This window comes from Clarias gariepinus, chromosome 8 (genome assembly GCF_024256425.1).
Source record: "Clarias gariepinus isolate MV-2021 ecotype Netherlands chromosome 8, CGAR_prim_01v2, whole genome shotgun sequence".
NCBI classification, from domain to species: Eukaryota; Metazoa; Chordata; class Actinopteri; order Siluriformes; family Clariidae; genus Clarias; species Clarias gariepinus.
Window position 1 is genome coordinate 275,778 of NC_071107.1, and position 22,089 is coordinate 297,866.

The 22,089-nt window shown below is 39.1% G+C and overlaps 1 protein-coding gene across 1 annotated transcript in view; it reads right to left on the reverse strand.

The window, feature by feature from the left end:
- The window catches only part of tbck (TBC1 domain containing kinase), an 82,037-nt gene extending 60,740 nt beyond the window's left edge, over positions 1-21,297 (reverse strand). Inside the window, exons 1-11 of the mRNA XM_053502864.1 lie at positions 21,208-21,297; positions 20,508-20,777; positions 18,670-18,742; positions 14,134-14,248; positions 12,057-12,130; positions 6,887-7,028; positions 6,316-6,376; positions 5,462-5,523; positions 5,255-5,316; positions 4,583-4,731; positions 3,177-3,315 (exon numbers count right to left, since the gene is read on the reverse strand). Coding sequence (XP_053358839.1) covers positions 3,177-3,315; positions 4,583-4,731; positions 5,255-5,316; positions 5,462-5,523; positions 6,316-6,376; positions 6,887-7,028; positions 12,057-12,130; positions 14,134-14,248; positions 18,670-18,742; positions 20,508-20,700 — 1,070 coding nt within the window. The 5' untranslated portion in view covers positions 20,701-20,777; positions 21,208-21,297. The remainder of the gene's footprint in view (positions 1-3,176; positions 3,316-4,582; positions 4,732-5,254; positions 5,317-5,461; positions 5,524-6,315; positions 6,377-6,886; positions 7,029-12,056; positions 12,131-14,133; positions 14,249-18,669; positions 18,743-20,507; positions 20,778-21,207) is intronic.
- Positions 21,298-22,089: the final 792 nt, after the last annotated feature.

Sequence of the window (22,089 nt, forward strand, 5' to 3'; positions counted from 1 at the left end):
TGTTGGGGGATGATAGTGTTGAATGCTGAACTAAAATCCATGTACTAGACTTCTTCGGCACGGGGACAATAGTGATGGACTTAAATCATGTGTAAACGACGACGCTGCTCAAGATGTTGAAGATGTCGGTGAGAATATGTGCCAGCTGTTCTGCACATTCTCTGCGCACTCTGCCTGGGATGTTGTCTGGTCCAGCAACTTTACGTGGGTCGACTCTGCAAAGAGTTTTCCTCACTTTGTGCCGTTGTGAGACACAGCACCTGGTCGTTCGGAGGAGGGGTGATCTTCCTCGCAGTCACATCGTTCTGCATGTTGAACCGTGCGTAAAAGCTGTTCAGCGCATCCGGAAGGGAGCCGTCACTGTGCTTGGGCCCGCTCATCATTTCTTGCAACTATATTTTACTCTTAGTTGCATCTGTGCAGCAGCGATGTTCTTAGCAAGCAGAGACTTCCTTTGTGGTGTACTACCATGGACCCCCTGCTTGTTTAATGTTTTACGTACTGTAGACTCATGAAAACTTAGCCAGTTTTAACGATGCCTTCAAATCTATGCCTGTCACTCTGGGTTGTTACTTTACCTCATTGATGAGTCTTCGTTCTGCCCTTCGGGTCCTTTTGACTGGGCATCCACTTTCTCGTAGAGTAACCACAGTCCCAAAGTGTCTCATTTTGCTTATAGACTGGTGAATTAACCTAATGTCTTTGAAATCCCTTTGTAAGTCTTTCCAACTTCATGAAAATCAAAAATTCTTGATCATACGTCCTCTCAAACCTCTTTTTTGGCGAGGCATGGCTGTGCAGAGCAAACTTAAAAACGTTTAAGTGTTTTTTTTTTTAATCAGTCAACGTAGCTCTAGTTCACACCTCCAAACTCATTTTCTTAACAAGACTCCGGGTATGATAACACCCGACTCCAGTTAGCTTTTTTTGAGGTCAAATCCTTTTCATTGGCACTATGAGGTTTTATGGTTGTTCTAAATAAAGACATGAAAGATCGGAATGGTGTTTGTGTTATTATTTAGGGTACATTATATTTCTCAATACATTTGACTTGATGAAGATCAGATCACATTAAATGACAAATTAATTATCATAAATAAAATTTAAAAAAGTTTCATATACTATTTCTTTCCACTGTGTGTATGTATGTATTGTGCAAAAGTTAGTACCCCCCCTTTTTTATTCCTTGTGTGTTTTGTGTAAAAAGCATTTAAAAAAACATAAGCTGTCCACAACAAATAACTTTTTTCCCTGTGACATTATTTAATAATAATAAAAAAAACATGCAGGCAATAAATACTAAATACTGTGTAGATTTGCCCTTAGCAACATTGACTTGAAGGAAATATTTTCTTTATGACTTTCATAGATCAGTCTTCGCATTATTTTGGTCCATTGCTTCAGGTCATTGAGGTTTTTGGACATTCACTGATGAACAGCTCTTTTAAGGTCCCTCCACAGCATTTCGGTTGGGTTGAGATCTGGACTTTTACTCAGCCATTCCAAAACCTTAAGTCTTTTATTTTTCATCCATTCAATGACTGCAAGGTGCCCAGGTCCTGCCACTGCGAAAACAAGTGCAAATCATCACCCCTACACCGCCGTGCCTGACCGGTGGTATGAGGTGTTTCTGCTGAAATGCTGTTTGGTTTTTCACCAAACATGGCGCTGGGCATTAAGGCCAAAGAACTCCACTTTGGTCTCCATCTGTCTTTAGGAGATTGTTCCTGAAGTTTTATGGTGTGTTCAGTCGTGCTTCCATGTTATTATAATTATTTCTTTAGGCAGAAGATGTTTCTTCTGGTGCCTCTCCAAACAAACTGTACTTGTTCAGTCTTCTTCTAATTGTGCCCTAACGGACTTTAATATTTACCGTACTCAGTGAGGCCTGTAGGGTCTGAGTTGTAGCTCTTGGTGTTTTTGCACAGCCTGACCTTGAGGTGAATGTGCTGGGACATCCACTTCTGGGAACTGTCTTAAATGTTTTTCACTTATAAATAAGCTTTCTCACTGTAGATGGTTTTAGATCACTATACAGGTTGATGTGCAGAAACAGGTGCTTCTCTAAGACCATTGGTTATGACTTTTCCCTCTTGGCCTTGTGTTAACGCACACCTGGCGGCATTTATGACTAACAGCCACACCCCCAACACTGAAGCCCCTCAGGGATGCCTTCTCTCCCCACTGCTCTTTTCCCTCTACACCTCTACAGACCCCACTGTCAAGCTTCTGAAATTTGCAGATGACATTACAGTCATCAGCCTCATCCAGGACGGTGACGAGTCTGCATACAGAAGCGAGGTTGAGCAGCTGGCTGTCTAATGCAGTCACAACAACCTGGAGCTGAACACGTTCAAAACAGTAGAGAGGATCGTGGACAAACCCACCTGCACTTCCCCCACTCATCATCATAACCAGCACTGTGACAGCAGTGGAGTCATTCCGGTTCCTGGCCATCTCTCAGGATCTGAAGTGGGTGTTAAAAAGGCCCATGAGAGGTTGTATTTCCTTCGCCAGCTGAAGAAGTTCAACCTGCCACAGGAGCTGCTTATACAGTTCTACTCAGCCGTCATTGAATCCGTCCTGTGCACTTCAATAACTGTCTGGTTTGGCTCAGCTACAAAAGTCTACAAAGGATGGTTCGAACTGCTACAAGGATTATCGGCACTCCCTTGCCCATGCTGCAAGAACTGTTTACATCCAGAGTTGAGAAAAGGGTCTCGGAATATCACTTTGGACCCGTCACACCCAAGCCACCTTCCCTTTGGTCACTAAAACAAATTCCTTGTACGTGCAAGCGTACTTGCCAAAAAAACTCTTTCTGATTCTGAGTTCTCCAGACCAGGAAACTGACCAAACCTCTGATGACATAACCCTGCTGGTTTACAGGTCTACACTTGTCTAGGGCTGATGATTAGCAGGACCTGGCTACGACTTACCCTCTTAAATCCTGTGGATGCATTAAGGGGTACTTAGTATTACCCACAGGCTGTATGTTTGTTATATATACATTATATATTTTTTTATTTATTTATTTACGCAGCTCAGCCGAGCACATAAGTAATCGAAAAACTTATCTAAAACAAAAAAAGAACTGAAGGAATTTAGTGTCCTGTGTGTGTGTGTGTGTGTGTGTGTGTGTGTGTGTGTGTGTGTGTGTGTGTGTGTGTGTGTACTTTGGCAGGGTGCAGACTGGAGGTTTGGACTGGATGATGCCCTTGTTTGTGAGCTCCTTCTCCAAGTCTCCTCCTGCCAGACACCACAGGTGATAAACTTCATCCACAGATCTTTCAGGCAGGAAGTCTTCTCCATCCACTGCACACAACACATACATACACACTACAATTAACAACAACAATACAACAAAACAACAACACACTCTCACACTCCTAGAGTCCTGGATTATGAGAAGAATTAAACCCTCCATAGATGTGATCCTCTGGTGGTTCAGTACATTCAGGTGGTCAGCTGACTTCATTTTATTGCCCCATAACGTTACTGAGTCTAGACCTGAGTAACTGATCAACCCCAGATCATAACACTGTCTCCAGAGGCTTGTACAGTGGACACTATGCATGATGGGAGCATCGCTTCATGTCCTTCCCTTCTCACCCTGACACGCCCATCACTCTGGGATAGGATCGGTCTGGACTCATCAGGTCACATGACCTTTCTCCATCACTCCAAAGTCCAGTCTTTATGCTCCTTAACCCTCAAACTGATAAACGTGGCTTTCTCAAGGCTACACAGCTGTTTAGTCCCAATCCCCTGAGATCTCTTCATGTGTGTGTGTGTGTGTGTGTGTGTAAAAATGCTCCTACTTTCACTATTAAACCTATCTGATTTCTGCTGTTGATATTTTTATGATGAAACTCCACCCAGAATTTAAGTCACCACTTTTTGGGAGTGAAGTTGACAGTTTCAGGACCATCACTCCAGGGTTTATTAATGTACTGGACAGCTCTTAACCCAGTTCCAGTCATTATGGGAAAATCTCCTTAGTTGTTATCTTTGCTTGAAGCAGGCAAACAATTTGTTCCTTCTAAAACAGCAACCGAGTGGCGCAGTGGTAAAGTGCTCGCCCTATCATTCGGAGGTTGCTGGTTCGAACCCCGGGTGATGATGTTTCCCTCTCACAGCCGGAGGCACAGAGGGAGCTGATTGGCCGAGCTCTCTCAGGGGGGAGGGATGAGAGGTACTTGGTGCTCCCATATTAATCACGGCTCTACAGCCAATCAGGGGACGCGGAACGAGCAGCTAACGCTTTCCTCCGAGTGTGTAACTCCGCCACCTAAGGGTGCGTGAGCGAGCAGTTCAAAAAGATGCAGTCGGCTGATGTCACGCGGTTTGGAGGAAACACGCGATAGTCTTCGGCCCTCCCGGCTGAGTGGTAGTAGTAGCCTTAAAGGTCCCACACATCCTTACTGTGGGAGCCCCCTAGTGACGGGGAGGAATTGGCTACGACTAAATTAGGGGAGAAAATTGGAAAAAAATCGAAGCCTTTATTCTAGAAACAAGCTGACACACTACAGAATGAGATGAGGTATTCTGTCCGGTCTAAAGAAGGAGATGAGTTTTAGACCTGTGCAGAGTTCGCTGATGTCGTCAGGCAGCTGGAGGTGAGCGCAGCGCAGTGAGGACGAGAACAGACACACTGGACTCTCATACGGCGTGTGGAGGCGGGAGATCCTCTCGAACACAGCATCCTCCAGGAGCCGAGATGGGGTTGCTCTAAACACACACACACACACACACACACACACACACACACACACACACACATACATATATATGCAAGCTGATTTGTGTTTTTATAGTTGTATTATGTGAATATGCCACATGTCACTACAGAACAAGCACATTAAATGTCGATATGATGCACATTAAGGGTCGCTGTTCCAGAAAATTTAATCAACACTTTTTTTACGACGTACTGTTATGGAAAAATAATCAACTTTAGTTTGGTAACCGTAACTTTGCTTCGTGTCAGGGCTGCATTACATTACATCACCCCTTCACTGATTAGTTTATTTTTTAGCCTCGAGCTGAGAGTTTTTATTATTTAATTAAACCGTTCCAATAAAATCAGCGGAGCTATAAAATCTGTTAATGTACAGAAACGGCGAAGACGCGGGCTTGGATCGCGCCGAACCTCCCGTCACATCTGGCCTCCACGCCCGCACTGTTTTTCGTCCTCGCCTCGGAGCGGAATGTTCTTTCTCCAGGGGATGATGGACCGTGTCAGGCAGCTTACCGTTTCGAAGGCAGAAAAGTCAGGCATTTCCTCAATAACAGCAGCACATCGTCAGGAAGCTCCTGGAACACACATGGACGCTAATTAGTAACAGACTTATTATCATAAACACACGCCAGAAAAGAAGGAGACATCTAGTGGACGTTTACTGTGGAAAAAAAAAATAGAAGCGATGATCTGGATTGGCTAGCATCAGTTAACACTCACCTTAATGACGTCCAGGCACCCGTGTTCCTCGGCGAGAACCGTCACGATGTCATCCATGCAACCTGCGGAGAGACTCAGAGCTGTTCATGCTGAAGGTTCAAGGATGGAACAACGAGGGTCCGATTCGTTTAACCTTTAATCTTTCTGTTTAATCTTCATTTTCTGTCCTCTATTTAATCACCAGGGAACACAGAGATGATTCCATCACCATACCCCATTTGTATTGCAATTTTGTATGACAATTTATTAAATATGTAGAATTTTTAGATTCTCAGCTCTCGTTATAAATCTAATCCAACTTGAGCATAAATGAATGTGAAGGGTTTAGAGCACCACCTGTAGGATTATAGAGGAACTGCAACATTTCACCAAACATACAGTACAATGCCTGGCCAAAAACAAGCGCTCCATCTGCGTCCCTTCTTACCCTGACACGCCCATCGCGCTGGACTAGGCTCGATCCGGACTCATCAGGTCACATGACCTTTTTCCTACCATAGGCCTTCACCGAGTTCACCTTCTCCTTCGTTGTTTTCTTTGCTTGATGCAGCACAATAATTTGACCCCTTCTAAAATAGTGACTGTTTTTTTTTTTTTTTTAGTTTTTTTCAGGCCAGGCAGTATAGAAAAGGCTACCATTTAATTTTAGCATTAGTGAGGCATTAAATATATCATAAAGGATAATTTTCCCTTCATAAACACAGTGCCTTATTTTAAAGACATCAGATGGTAAGTGCATGATTTTTAAAGCTACTTTTACTTTTAAAATACTTTTTTAAATAACACTTTTTGTGAATTAACCCAATTTGAGACAAAGAGAGAGAGAGAGAGAGAGAGAGAGACAGAGAGCTTACCCAAGGTGGTGATGAACTTTAATCTCTCGCTAATTTCAATGTTCTGTAAAACCTGCCTGCCCTGTTAGTTACAAAAAAAAGAATTAATAATAATAATAATAATAATAATAATAATAATGGAAAAACAAATCTAGCACACTCATTTAAAAAAAGAAAGAAAAAAAAGAAATGAGTGTTCAAGTCAAACCAGAACTGGTGATGAAATTTCTTGTGACTGAAGCCTACTGCAGTCGTCCCCGTGAACATTCAGGTATAACATTCAAAACTTTCTCCCTTAATGGTGTCGAAGCTCTAGTGAGACACTGGGATAAGTGCATTAGTGTATCAGGGGATTATATAGAGACATAAAGGGAGTTTTTACTCTCAGAACTGTGTTCTGTTATTCTGCACTTTTAAAGTCCCATTTTGACTTGAACGCCCCAGGCAGATGTAAAGAACTTTGTTACAATTTTTAAACTCAGTGAAAGCAGAAATAATAAAAAAAAAAATATCAGAAAAAAAAATGGCTTGAAACCACGGCAACAGCTGAGAAAGCTAATGAAATGAAGAAAAGAAAAGAAAAAGTTCATACGGCACAAAGTTCAAACAGCAACATCCCCAGAGACCAAACATCAGTCTTGGGCCCGGAGGGGAGAGGGGCGTGGCTGAGTGAGGGATCAGTGAGATGGAACATGCCCTGGGCGATAACCTCCGGAGCGAGGTAAGATGGATACCTGAGAGAGAGAGAGAGAGAGAGAGAGAGAGAAAGAAGAACAGAGAGAAACAAAGAAAAAGAAAGACAGAGAGAGAGAGAGAAAAAGAGAAAGAGCGAGAAACAGAGAGAGAGATAGATAGAAAGAGACAAAGAGACAAAGAAAAACAGAGAGAGAGAAACAGAGAGAAATAGAGACAGAGAGACAAAGAAAAACAGAGAGACAGAGAGAGATAAAGAGACAGAAAGAGAAAGAGAGAGAGAGAGACAGAGAAAAACAGAGAAAGAGAGAGAAAGATAGAGAGAGAGAAAAACAGAGAGAGAGAGACAGAAAGAAAGAGAGAAAAAGATACAGAGAGACAGAAAAACAGAGAGAGAGAAAGAGAGAGACAAAGAGACAGAAAGAGAGAGAGAGACAGAAAGAGAGAGAGAGAGACAGAAAGAGAGAGAGAGAGTGAGTGAAAGTGAGACAGTTTATACAGGTTTATAAATTCAGATTAATGTTATTTATATTGTAATTAATGTTTTTGAATTGCTTCGGCAACAATGTCATATTTTTGTTAACATTCATGCGAATAAAGTCTGAACTTCTGAACTAAGAGAGAGAGAGAGAGAGAGAGAGAGAGAGAGATTAGTCAATCCCTTTAAGGAATACTCCAGTATTTATATTTATTTAGTTTTATGTTTTTTATCTTCATGCACTACATCTGTATCATATCTGAAGATCAACAACAGAAACACTGATAAGTTTTCCTCCACCGAAAAATCTGTTTAAGTAACGCTGACTCTAACGTAGCTCTAAGGACTGCTGTTCAAGTCCATCCATAAAAGCTTAAAACAATGGCATATTTTTGTAGACATCCTTCATCAATTTGTCAAACAGATTTCTTATTTATGCTCCAACAATCCATTTTGTTTTAAAGGATTTTTGCTGCATTTTGCCCCGTTTTAAAGGTTAAGAACCTCCTTCATTCAAAGTCCTTCAGTTCAGACCTCCTCTTACATTTCTTTTATCCAAATATCTTTATTTATCTTGCCATGCTGCACTAATTAATCCCATTTTAATATTTAAAAACATTTAAAAAGTGCTGTAAAAAAGTATAGTGATTTAGTGATTTTGTTTGTGTATTTGTCACACTTACATGATTGAGATCAAACAAATGTGGACATTACACACAGATAACCCGAGTAAATACAAATACAGTTTATCCGTTTATAAAATCCGTTTATTGAGGGAAAAAAAGCTGTCCAAACCTATCAGGCCCTATGTGAAAAAGTAATTGTCTCCTCAAACTAATAACTGTCTGTGCCTCTCTTGGCAGCAACAACCTCAATAAAGGTTTTGTGATAACTGGCACGGAGTCTTTCACATCACTGTGGAGGAATTTTGGTCCGCTCTTCTTTGCAGAATTGTTTTAATTCAGCCACACTGAGTTTTCGAGCACAAACGGCCTGTTTAAAGATCTCAATCGGGTTTAAATGTGACAAATATGCAAAAAAAATAATAATAATAATAATAATCAGGACTCGCAGCACTGTAAATAATCCATATACTCTGCTGTAAAGTGTACATTTTGTCCTGTTTCTGCTTATCACTAGAAGTAAAATAAAAACATTGGACAGGACAAGCCCACACACGTCTTTCTTGCTCATGTCCAAGAGTGAAATCTCTCACTTTGGTATTTTGTAAAACATTTCCTTTGTTTGAAAAAGAATGATTTGATGCATTCAGAGCTGCATCTGTTAAATTTCCCGAGTAAAAGACCGAAATTCCGCTAATAATGATGACGTTGAAGAGGACTTTGTCTAATTTGTGCCACATGCTGCTAATCCATCACACAACATCTCAATGTTCAACACACACCGCAACGATGCTGGCGTCGCTGCACAGGGAGGCGGGATGCTTGTGTGGCGCTTGTGGTTCTAAGATCAGTTCTGTCCTACTTGCAAGCCTGCATGTGGACAAATGTCCTTTAAAGTTTTGGCAAGTTTAAAGTCTACCCTGCCAAAAGCTCTGTTCCTCGAACTCGTAAAAGATTCGCAAAAACGTGGCAGCCAGATGTTCTTACTCAGGCTTCGGGACAATGTTTTAGCAACATGATCGTTATAAATATGAAAAGTTACGAAAATAGTGTTAAAAGGTTGTGAAAAATTTGAAATCGTCGCAGTACAAGATTTACAGCCACTTCGATTTTTCTGGCTCAGCTGAGTTTTGAACATTTTTAACTTAAAAAAAAAATATATTTCTTAAAGTATAAAAGCGTTTAAATTATTTAATAATTATTCAAATCATTGTTAAATAATAAATCTTGAAAAGTAGCAGAGTATTTCTCATTTTAAAGAAAAAAAATGCCATCTAAACATCAGTAAAGACAACTGAAACAGCCACAAAAGCATCTACACTGTAAATAAATAAAAACCTGAGATAATGCAGATTTCTCTGGTTTGACATGACTGCATACTGGAATGCGATTCGCTAATACACTGCAAAAAGTGATCTCTTTATATACACACACTCACCTAAAGGATTATTAAGAACACCATACTAATACGGTGTTTGACCCCCTTCGCCTTCAGAACTGCCTTAATTCTACGTGGCATTGATTCAACAAGGTGCTGAAAGCATTCTTTAGAAATGTTGGCCCATATTGATAGGATAGCATCTTACAGTTGATGGAGATTTGTGGGATGCACATCCAGGGCACGAAGCTCCCGTTCCACCACATCCCAAAAATGCTCTATTGGGTTGAGATCTGGTGACTGTGGGGGCCATTTTAGTACAGTGAACTTATTGTCATGTTCAAGAAACCAATTTGAAATGATTCGTGCTTTGTGACATGGTGCATTATCCTGCTGGAAGTAGCCATCAGAGGATGGGTACATGGTGGTCATAAAGGGATGGACATGGTCAGAAACAATGCTCAGGTAGCCCGTGGCATTTAAACAATGCCTAATTGGCACTAAGGGGCCTAAAGTGTGCCAAGAAAACATCCCCCACACCATTACACCAACACCACCAGCCTGCACAGTGGTAACAAGGCATGATGGATCCATGTTCTCATTCTGTTTACGCCAAATTCTGACTCTACCATTTAAATGTCTCAACAGAAATCGAGACTCATCAGACCAGGCAACATCTTTCCAATCTTCACTTTCCAACTTTGGTGAGCTCGTGCAAATTGTAGCCTCTTTTTCCTATTTGTAGTGGAGTTGAGTGGTACCTGGTGGGGTCCTCTGCTGTTGTAGCCCATCCGCCTCAAGGTTGTGCGTGTTGTGGCTTCACAAATGCTTTGCTGCAAACCTCGGTTGTAACGAGTGGTTATTTCAGTCAAAGTTGCTCTTCTATCAGCTTGGGTTGCAAACTTCTTGATAATACTGCGCACCGTGGACAAAGACAAATCTAGATCTCTGGAGATGGACTTACAGTATAACCTTGAGATTGTTGATATTTTTCCACAATTTTGGTTCTTAAGTCTCTTTTCCTCTTTCTGTTGTCCATGCTTAGTGTGGCGCACACACAGACACACAATGCAAGACTAAGTGAACTTCTTTCCTTTTAATCTGCTTTCAGGTGTGATCTTTATATCGCCCACACCCGTTACTTGCCCCAAGTGAGTTTAAAGGAACATCACATGCTTGAAACAATCTTATTTATCCACAATTTTTCAATTTTGTCCACCCCATTTTTGGAGTTTTGTGTGACATTATGTCAAATTTGCTTTTTTGGTTTGTTCCAATACACACAAAGATAATAAACATGTTTATAGCAAAATATGTGTTAATGCAATACTTTGAAATACCTGATTTTTTGGAAAAAAAATTGTTGTAATCTTATATTAAGGATGTTTTTCTTACAATCATGTAAATAGATTCAAGATATTTTCACTTTTTTGCAGTGTACTCTGCATTTTAAGATAAAGAAAACGCAGCAAACCTACTGCAGTCTAAAGTAAATTTAAATCACAGAACACTGGGATACGTTTCCATGATAAAATATAAATCCTTCATATTGCACCGAATTCTTTAATTTAAGCAAGAGGTTTTACAAGTTATGCGTTTCTAGAGGCTTACACCAATTTTACTATCATAATCATAAAGAAATATGAATAATTTTTATTTTAAATGATTATAGATGGAATCAGCACCAATACTGTGTTTTGGCCGAAAGACAAGAAATCACTAGATGACTTCAGTAAAGCTACAGGCGTAATGTCAACAAACAAAGTGTTTCTAATCTTTAATTTTTTATTAATTCTTTTGGTTTTAATGAATAAAATAAAAAAATCTAGCCAGACAGACAGGCGCTGTCTGGAATATGCGCATACCGTCCAAAAAAAAAAAAAAAAAAAAAACATTTCATTCACAGAGAACAGAACTTCCCTGCCTCCACATGAGCCAACTCATATTGTTCACATAACCGCCCAGTGAATTACTGCTGCAGCATCAAAGTTCGGAGGCAGATAAGTTTTATTGAATTTTCGAGACAGATGTTGCTGTGCAAAAGCCGATCGACAAGGACATGCCAGGTCAGAAGGGTACGCTCTCCATGTTCATCATCTCTCTCTCTTAAAATACAAAAAAAAAATTTAAAAAAAGCAATCTCCAGCCGGATATTAGGACGCGGCGGGCCCCTGGCGAACAGGGAGGCCGGGGCCTTACGCTTATTTATGACTGAAGCTCCTTTGATATCCGAGACCTGGTTTTGATCAGAATGAAGATGGACCGTGATGACATACATCTCATATTAGCTCATCTTGTTTCATTATGGGAGTGCCGCATTTTTCCACTGATCTTCTCTTTCATGAGACGCCGACGCTCGAGATCAGAGCCGTGATGCGTCTACGGCGGGATTGTAAAGATTCCCCTCGAGCTTTTTTTCTTTCTTTTTTTTTTCTGTTTTTTCTTTACATAATGGGAATCTGAACAGGATTTGATCTGCTTCCCTAAAGAGCTGAGAAGGATTGATTTGAGAAGAATAAGTAATGGGTGTGGGACGTGTGGACAAGCCTTAGAAGGAGAAAGGAAAAGAAAAGAGAAGAGAAGCACTCACCCGATAGGGAAGTCCACATCTGCTTCGTGATCCGTCATGTAATAAAGACCAAACTTGGCCAGCTTTACTTTACCCTGTTTACAGAGTGAAGAGAGAAAAGTTGCAGGCCAACCAAAACAACACACAAAATCAAAACACCCCAGCGCGAAAACATCTGGATTTCCCCATGATAACGGTTATTTATGTTAAACACAAGATCTGCACGCGGCACTGATCTGCTTCCTTTAAGCTATAATCATGATGTTTTCACACATTTTATTACTTTTGTCTTTTATCCTGTGCATAAACCTTAAGGAAACCTTCCACCATTTTTCCTCACGTAAATCAAACACGAGAAGGTGATGCATCGCACAAAATTAATCGACACTTTTGAACCAATCAGATTGAAGATTTCAACAGAACTGTTATATACAGTAGACTTGAATATCTTCTTCATTTCCTTTCTCATATCTACTGTCTCCTCATCCTCATCCTTCTGTCTCTTCTCGATATTCGTCCCGTCTCTTTATCTTCACATCTGCATCCTAACCGTGCCAGATGTCACAGACATCATGGCGAAAATGCTCAGTCCTTTCTTTTAATTTCCTACTGAATAATACATTTTTCTCCAAGTTTTGTCCAAAGTTTTAGATTTAATGACTATATATATATATATAAAACATATGTCATGTGTGTTTACGTGGACAATGTTTCACTTTATCTTGGACTAAATCTTGGACTAACTTTTTTTTACATATGCATTGATTTATTACTACTCTCTCTATACTATTCAGTTTTTTTTTTTTTTACTATCTTCTCCTGTTATTTTCTTGTGCCTTATCTCTAAGCTTTGCTAATACGAATGTAAATATTCCTCATGTCAATAAAGCACCTTTGAATCTTTAATCTTGAGTTTACTGATCAGAAACAGAAGGAATAATTCCCTTCCAGGAAGCTCGTCACGTCACTTAACTGTTGCCCTCACGTGGGACAAACAGGAGCAGAAAGAAAAGATTTATTTTGATGAGAGAGAAATGATCGGATCAAGTCTTTACGTTATTAATGATTTTCTATTAAATAGATTATTAAAAGGTTTACACCGCCATTCTCAGTCCGCCTGAAAACTGATTCCGATCAGGTCCACATGTTCCCATGAGATGTCTGCATGGGGTCTTTTTTTATTCTTATTAGTAGGAGCTAAAAGCTTATGATTTTTGTCAAACTTTGGACTAATATTCAGGTTGTACACATGGACAGATAGAGTGCAATTACTTTACAAACCCAAAATTCCTCCAGTTTTTCTCCAATTTTGTCCAGGTCTCATTAGCATTATGAAAAAAAAAGGCTAAAAAAAAAAAATCAAGTAAAAAAAAATGCAGCGTTTTGAGATTTACTGGGGGCTCGTGCTGAACCCCTTTGTGGTCCGATCACGTTAGATCTGATTCGAGCTCCTTTGTGGTCCGATCAGAAGCTGACGCATGTCACATCAAGTAGCTCAAAATTCTCTCCTACTGTGGAATAAATCACAAGTTAACCCCCTCAAAACCAGCCGTGAACTCTACTGAAGATGAACGAGGTTTTACAGTGAGTCAGTAAAAACCCGCCTCGGCCCCTCAACTAACGATTCACACTCAGACCTCCTCACACACTCTTATCGATACGTGCAGACGAGTCTCATCTCTCAAACTCTACAAAATCAACGCTGTAGAAACGACGGATTATGAAGAATCTGTCTCGGGATCAGAACACCGACGTCCCCATGACGTCCCATAAGCGATGGTGTACTGATGACTCCCTGAACCCTAAACTGCCCTTATGTACAGAAGTGGACGAGAACATGGTGGACAGACATTGCGACGTCAGAAGGTCTATATCTTGGGATCTGCGTGGGTACGAATGGGCCAGGAAGAGCAACGCATCATCCTTCAGCCCTTACTTCACAATTTCTCCAGGAACGGCCGCTCATTAGCTATTGTTCCTCAATTATTAGTAGAATATTACGGTTCATATAAACACACCTGAGTATTTTCAAATGTTCTTATCAAACAGTAGGACTGTGTACTATCAGATCTAAGGGATGAGATTGAGTGACGTGTACCTGACGGTCCAGGAGCACATTGTGAGGGCTGAGGGCTCGATGAACCAGACCGCGTCTGTTAATAAACGCCAGTCCCTCCAACACCTCATAGGCAATCTGCAGGACCTGGTCTGGCCTGGAACACACACACACACACACGATAAAAACATCAGGCTTTAAAAAAGTTCAGCTTAAAATGTAACTCAGTAAATATCACATGTGAGGGAGTGCTGTTGTTGTCTCATAGGCGTCACAGCCGTGCTGATATTCTGTACAACAGCACGACCTCGAGTGTGATATCTATGATTTATTTCTTTATTTAATCAGTTATCTTGAGAGTAATAATAACCAAGAATAAACCATGGAGGTGGTGGACAGTCCTGAGAAACTCACCAGATTTACTTTATATTTACACTTATTACACTTTAGAATATTTAAATCTAAACCTTTAGAATATCTATTTAGAATCTAGTGCACTATGTAGGGTGTACACTCCCTGTTCGACACTCCAACTAGTGTTGTGTTAGATGTTAGTTAGCTTTGTAGCTAAGCGTTAGCCGTGAACAGAACGACGCGGGCGGTTCAGAGGCGATTCAGAACGACTCAGAAGAAGTGATTAGTGCAGAGACGGCGTGTTGTTAAAGACGACATAACGTTATCAGGTGTGTGTTCCAGGGCTGTAGCTATCGAATGTTTTAGTAATCGAGTATTCTACTAAAAATGTAATCGATTAATCGAGTAATCAGATAAAATGTAATTTTGCTTAATTAAACAGCAATGTAAAATATATAAGAGATACAAAGATTAATTAGTTTTTTTTTTAGAAAAATCTACTTTTATTTTTTCAATAAATAAAAAATTCAAAAATAAACATCGCCATTATTTACAATACAAGGACTAGCGTGAAGTTGACTGAGATAAATTAAGTGCATTACAGTGGAATACATTCTTATTGTAAAGTCTCAGATGCAAAAACTAATTCTAATGACTTTAAGTATAAAAAAAACTAAGGCACATTGTTATGCGCTAAAATGCCTCCCTGCACACACATAATCTCTATTAAATATTATATTAGAAGATAGATTTATAGGTAAATGATTTACAAATTAAAAATGGCACCAAACAAATTTGATTATAAAATCAGCAATATAAAAAAGACATGTTGTATAGGGAAAAAAATATATAAATTATAAATATAGAAATATATAAATTATATATATTTTTTTCATATACCTGTATATTTTTATATTGCTTATTTTATAATAAAAATCCTGCAAAATAAATGTGCCACAAAATAAACATGATATAAGAATTTGTTGTACGTGTCTTAATTTTCATGTATTAATTTGTCACGTGCCTGGGGTTAATTATAATAGTAATAATATATTTGATAATAATAACATTATATATTAGATAATAATAATAATAATATTAATAATAATAATAATAAAGGAATCGTTTCAGCCCATAGTGAGTTCTTACTGAAAGTGCTTCTGTGACTGGGTGTAAATGTGGGTTTTGTCAGGCGGCTGCTCTCTCCTCAGTACTGCGGACCGTACAGGGACACTCTCTGACTCTCTGACTCTCTGACTCCGCTTTAGAGAAACGAATGTTAATGTGGATGAGAAACAGCAGTAGGGTTCCTCTACTAACAGCCAAGAACATGAGACTAAACTGGGCACACGACTGGGGAAACTGGAGAGTTGAGGAGGAAAACAATGGGTTCAGGATTTTTCAAACAGTTTTAAAACAATTCCAATGTTCTCATACTGTATGTATATATAAAGAAGTCTTGATTGCTGGAACTTTTTCTACTCTCCATGTCAACAATGATCTTTATTATTTATTTTATTAGCCTGGAATGCACAAATATTTGAACAGGGGAAAAAAACGAGGCATAACGTTCACGCCCATCATCCCGTCCACACCAAGGTTCAGCTGAGGGTCGGACGTTGCATCAGTTATTTCAACTCGATTCAAATCTTTCTGTTAATTTACAAAAAATTCACCTCTTCTATTTCCATAATAATATTTTCCTGCCAAACCGTGAGAGACGCCGTATCTAGATTTGTTTTTGTTATACCTGTGTGTGTTAACGAAGAAGAAAGTTTTCTTGGAAGTACATGGCTTGTGTATGTGTTTATCCTGAAAGACACGAGCTGTAACTGATACCAGAGACATGAACAATCAGTTTAAAAGCTGAGAGAGTTATAAGTAAGTGAACCCATTTCTCAGAGAACGATCAGAACAGTAGACGAGAAACTCTGAGACACGCGGCCGTGCCATCACCAAGTGAGCGGAAGAGGAGGCGCGGGGGAGCGAAGAGCAAATAAATGCATAACGTGCTTTATATTAATTAATTAATTAATTACCCGTACTCAAGTTAGTCACGTGTTATACAGTATAATGTTTCCAAAAAGAAGTCTAGAGTGACACTCTCTGTCTCCGCTTTAGAGAAGCGAATGTTGATGTACATGAAGATATCTCCAGGAAGAACGTGATGATCAGCAAGAAAAGGCTGAGATACTGATTCCACATTGGAGAGACAGAGATTTTAACTATGAAAAAGGCTACAGTGAGCTAACACAAGCCCTGTACTATTAATATTTAAGTAAATTTAAAGGTGAGCACTTTTCTACTTAAGTACGTATATAACTGGAGTTGAGTAACTATTTATCCTAGGGACTGTACGTTGCCCACCTGTGTCTGTTTGTAAGATGTGAGTAAAGAGCTTTGATAAATATAATTTCCAGCAAAATGTAATTAAACAGCTTTTATACATAAAAAGAACAAGGCTTGAGTGCAGCCGAAAAGAAGAAAGCTAGTGTAGAACTAATTTCCCGAAATGTGGATCCTTAAACCACCTGTAGATTCCGACAAATCAGAAGTCATGTGACTGTTTTATATCGCGAGCCCTGATTCAGACAGACCAGACACTCCACACAAACCACCGTATCTCTTCTGATCAGCTGCGTCCAACATCTAAACATCTGTCTTTTTTCTCCACCCGTGACCCTAACCGAGCGACATCACCAATAATTACGATTTACGGAGCTGATCCCGGCTGCAGGACCGCGCCACACATCTGCCACGCTTCATCTCGTCCTGGCCACAGGTCGTCCGCAGTCCCAGGGTGTCACACGCGTTTATCATCACTGAACCAGTCCAGATGCTCCTGGCAGAATGACTCAGAGTTTTTATTACTTTAGTGGCCCGCACATTGTCTTGATCACCAACGCATTTTTTTGGGACGAGCGAGAAAAATCTGTTCACAGCGAGATGTCGAACAAATTGCTTTTAAACCCTCCGAGCAGCCGAGATTAACACGGGGCCGAGATAAACTCACTGTGCAGCGTCCAACGAAATGACACAAACTGACCTTACAAAAGACTTTGATCAGATAGTGTGTATATATATTACATATTATTATTATTATATATACAGGTTTACAGAAACTAAAAATATCTACATTATCTTTAGTTAATCCTCCTCTATAGAAGTCTATTTAAAGATGTTACTATAGGGAACATGATGTACTAGAATGGGTTTAATATAAAACTTGTAATTATTTTAATTATTTTTCATTTCCACCAACTTTAACTCCTTTTCATTCCATAAATTAAATGTGTCCTTTCACTCCGATGCATTTCCCATAAACATCTACAGTACGTTACTCATAAACTCTGGAATCCAAAGTCAAACTAAAGACATATTTATTCAGAGACGCCTGTATTATGTGTTAGAGGGTGTGTTTAGTCCGATCTCAAATTATAATCTGATAAAATTGTGGTGCTTTTATTGATTAATTTTAGTTTTATTGTTGTAATATTAGTATTATTTTTTCTAACATCCTGGTAGATATCTTTATGTCCTTTCTGTGTATTTTATTATTTAATTTGACAAATTAAGTTCACATTTTGCACTTTGTTCAGAACCTTCTGTAGGAGCTGCTTGGCAGTGGAGAGGTGCTGTATAAATAAGGATTGATTAATAACTGCACAGATTAAAATCTTTTTCATGGAATTAATTAAAAATGTTATGTTTAAACGTAGTGTAAGGCCTGACGTCATGGTGGTCACGTGTCTGCTAAACGTCTGTATAAATATGATTGGTTTATAGTCAGATTGGTTACTTAAAAACACAGGTTTACACGGTACATTATGATTAATTATCACACAAAATCATTACATTAGTCATTTTGTACCCTTCACTGTTCTATTTGGTGATTTCCAGTTGAGCAAATAGCGAATAAGGGAATATTTCCAAACGAGTGCTGGACATTAATCTACGTAAATATGGATTTAAATATTTAATCATTAAACTCTTAACATTTTATAGCATTATCCCTGTAGTATTAAAGTGAATTCTGTAAGCAAAAAAAAAAAAATGCTGTGAACAGGTTTAGCCAGCAGGGGGCAAAGTGAGAACATGTCAAAGTGTCTAAGGAAGGACGCCAATCATTTAAAAAAAAAACACATATATATAATTTAGGGAATAAATATGAACAGAACCCAGAGATTAAAAGTGATGAATGTGTTCTTTGTGCTTGTGGTTTACCTGATGGGTTCGTCCCGTTTCAGGAGGTGTGTGAGGCTGCGCTCGTGGTGTTCAGCCACAACAACCAGTCTCTCTGCACACACACCGTCAGGGGAAAAAAGGAAAAACAGCAGCAACATGTGAGCCAAAGTTTTATAGACTGCTGTAGAAAAAGTATTTTTTTTGGAAAAAATAGAAAAAAAAATATAACGAATATAAAAGACAAACTGGCAAGTAAAATCTAACGGCATTTTAGTAAAACAATGATCAACTAAACACACACAGGCTGGACTACTGCCAGCATCGAAATATCACTTCATAAATGCTTTACATTTGTAACGTTCCAGTGCTGTGAAAAAGTATTTGCCCCTTCCTGAATTCTATTTGTCACACTGAAATGATTAAAATTAAACTAATGTTATTGTTACACAAAGATAACCAGAGTAAATACAAAGTTTGGTTTAAATGATGATTTCATTTATTAAGGAAAAAAAAAAACCTGCCTGGACCTATGTGAAAAACTAATCCCCCCCCCTTTCAAAATCATGAATAAACTGTGATTTTGTTTTTTTTTTTGTAAATCTGAGTTCAATTTTACTTGCCACACCCTCAATCTGATTACTGTTGAATCACACATTAAAAGATCTAAAAAAAAAAAAACAGTTTATGATCTAAAGAAATTTAAGAACAGATGAGAAACCGTGTGTAAAGTGTTACAGAGACATTTCTAAGGCTTTGGGACTCCGGTGAACCACGGTGAGAGACATTATACACACATGGAGAAAACCTGGAACAGTGGTGAACCTTCACAGGAGCGGCCGGGCGATTAAAATACTCCAAGAGAACAACGACGCCTCATCCAGGAGCTCATAAAAGAACAAGAACATCTAAAGACCTGCAGGTCTCACTCGCCTCAGTTAAGGTCAATGTCCATGATTCAACTATAAGAAAAAAGACTGGAGGGCAAAAATAGTGTCCATGAGAGAGTTCTAATGAGAAAGTCACTGCTGATCAAAAACAACACAAATCGTCATTTGCAAGACTTTTAGGCAAATAATCTGTGAACTGATAAGACAAAAGTTTAACTTTTGGGAGGTGTGTGTCCCGTTACATCTGGTTTAAAACTAACACAGTATTTCATAAAAAGAACATGGTAGCAGCAGTGAGACATGGTGGTGGTAGTGTGATGGTCTGGGGCTCTGCAGCTTCAGGACCTGAACGACTCGCTGTAAGTGATAAAACCATGAATTCTGCGCTCTACCAAAAATCCTGAAGGAGAATGTCAGCCGGTCAGGTCGTGACCTCAAGCTCACGCAGCAGGACAATGATCAGAATCACGCCACCAAGTCCACCGCAAAAAAAAAGTGGCTCTGATTCTTCTTCTTTAAACAGGCCGTTCATTCATGAAAACCCTCCATTGTGGCCGAATTGAAACAATTTTGAAAAGAAGAGCGGACCAAAATTCCTCCACAGCGATGTGAAAGACTCATTATTGGTTATCGCAAACACTTGTATGGTGGCACAACCAGTTATTAGGTTTAGGGGGCAATTACTTTTCCATATAGGTATAGTTGGACAGCTTTTTTTTCTCTTAATAAATGAACTCATAATTTAAAAACTGCACTTTGTATTAACATTACACGGCACTGTGTATAGTCTATATATGGAATTGTGATGTTTATAAAATCGTGACAGTGAACAGAACCGCGGTCCAGATCGACTCGGCCCCCGGGGTCTCGTGATGACATCACATCGGGCCGCCGCCCTGCTGAATCACATCGCCGTGTTTAATTGTACCTTCAGTAGAGACATGAGTTGAGGATCTTTAATTAAAAAGGCATGAATGTGGATGTGTGTACCGTGTTTTCCTCGAGAGATGTCGATGTACTGACACAGCCTGGGGTGTGTGATGGTCTTCAGGATCTGGAAGCGGCCCAGGATCTTGATGGAGTTGGGGGTCAGGGGGAGGCCGTTACTGCCGCACACGTCGTGAGGGAGCGGAGAGGCGAAGAAGGTGAAAGCCCCGAGCTCGGCGTCTCTCAGGGGCTGCATGGCCACACACACACACACACACACACACACACACACAGTCTCTCTGACAGTCACCACCTCGCCTCAGGGGCTGCACACTGCTCACAGAGAGAGAAATATCACATGTAAACACGTCAACACTACGTCTAATACAACAACAACAACAACAACAACAATAACAACAACAATAACAACAACAATAACAACAACAATAACAACAACAATAACAACAACAATAACAACAACAACAATAACAACAACAATAACAACAACAACAACAACACTAGCACACAAACAGCATGACAGTGCATAGATGTGAAAAATACATTTCTCATGAGAATGCACTAAAGCTCCTCTTAACAATTAACTAATTATAAGATTTACTCGTCAATTCATTAAGCAAATTTCATTCAATTAAGAGAAGGACTCGCTCGCGACACCAGCACCGCTACAAACACCTTTATTCCACTAAACTATTAAATCTACAATAAACCCTCTCCCCCCTCCTCCCCCCTCCCGTGTCCGTACCGGGTGTGTGTCACTGCAGCAGGTCCTCCAGAATCACTCCGAATCCACCTCACTCTCCGCGGCTCTCTTACACTCACATCACTTCCGGAGTCCGGGGATAAACAGAATAAGATCACGTGGGTGACGTCATCATTCAGCGACGACGGTTAGGCAAATTCAAAGTCCTGAAGAAAATCTGTGTACATAATCGATATAAATTATTTAAAAAAAAAAAAGAAAAATACAAATATACATTTTTAATTGTATTTGTGTTGTTATTAGTATTATTATTATTGATATTATTATTATAAGTATTGCAGTTCTGCATAAATTTTTCAAAACATTATTGGCATATGATGACACTAATATGACATACTGTTTAAAAACTTATTTTGTTCATCAGGAAAAGAAATAATGTATATAAAAATGTATGTATATAAATAAAAATTTATTTTTTAAAAGAGAAAGGAGATATATTTGTATATATGTTTATTTATACCAAAAAATCAGAATTACAGCATAAGTACAGGTACGAGTACAAGGTTCAGGATTAAAAACTTGAATTATACAATTAACAATCCACAGTAACAGATTAAAAAAATAAATTAAAAAAGAAAAGCAATATAAGCAAACCCAACAAAAAACAACATCTAGTAACAAGGACTGTTACATACTAGACAAGCATGTAGTTGCAATTACAGATCGTCAATCATGTATAGTGGAAAAAAAATATCATACTACAACAGAAATGAATAAAATAAAAATATATATAATAACATTTACATATTTAAAAACAAAATTAATGATTATATATATTTATGTTTATATCATGATAACAATATTATTATTTATATATACACACACAGTACAGGCCTTCTTATCTATCTGTCAGTGTGTTTTCTT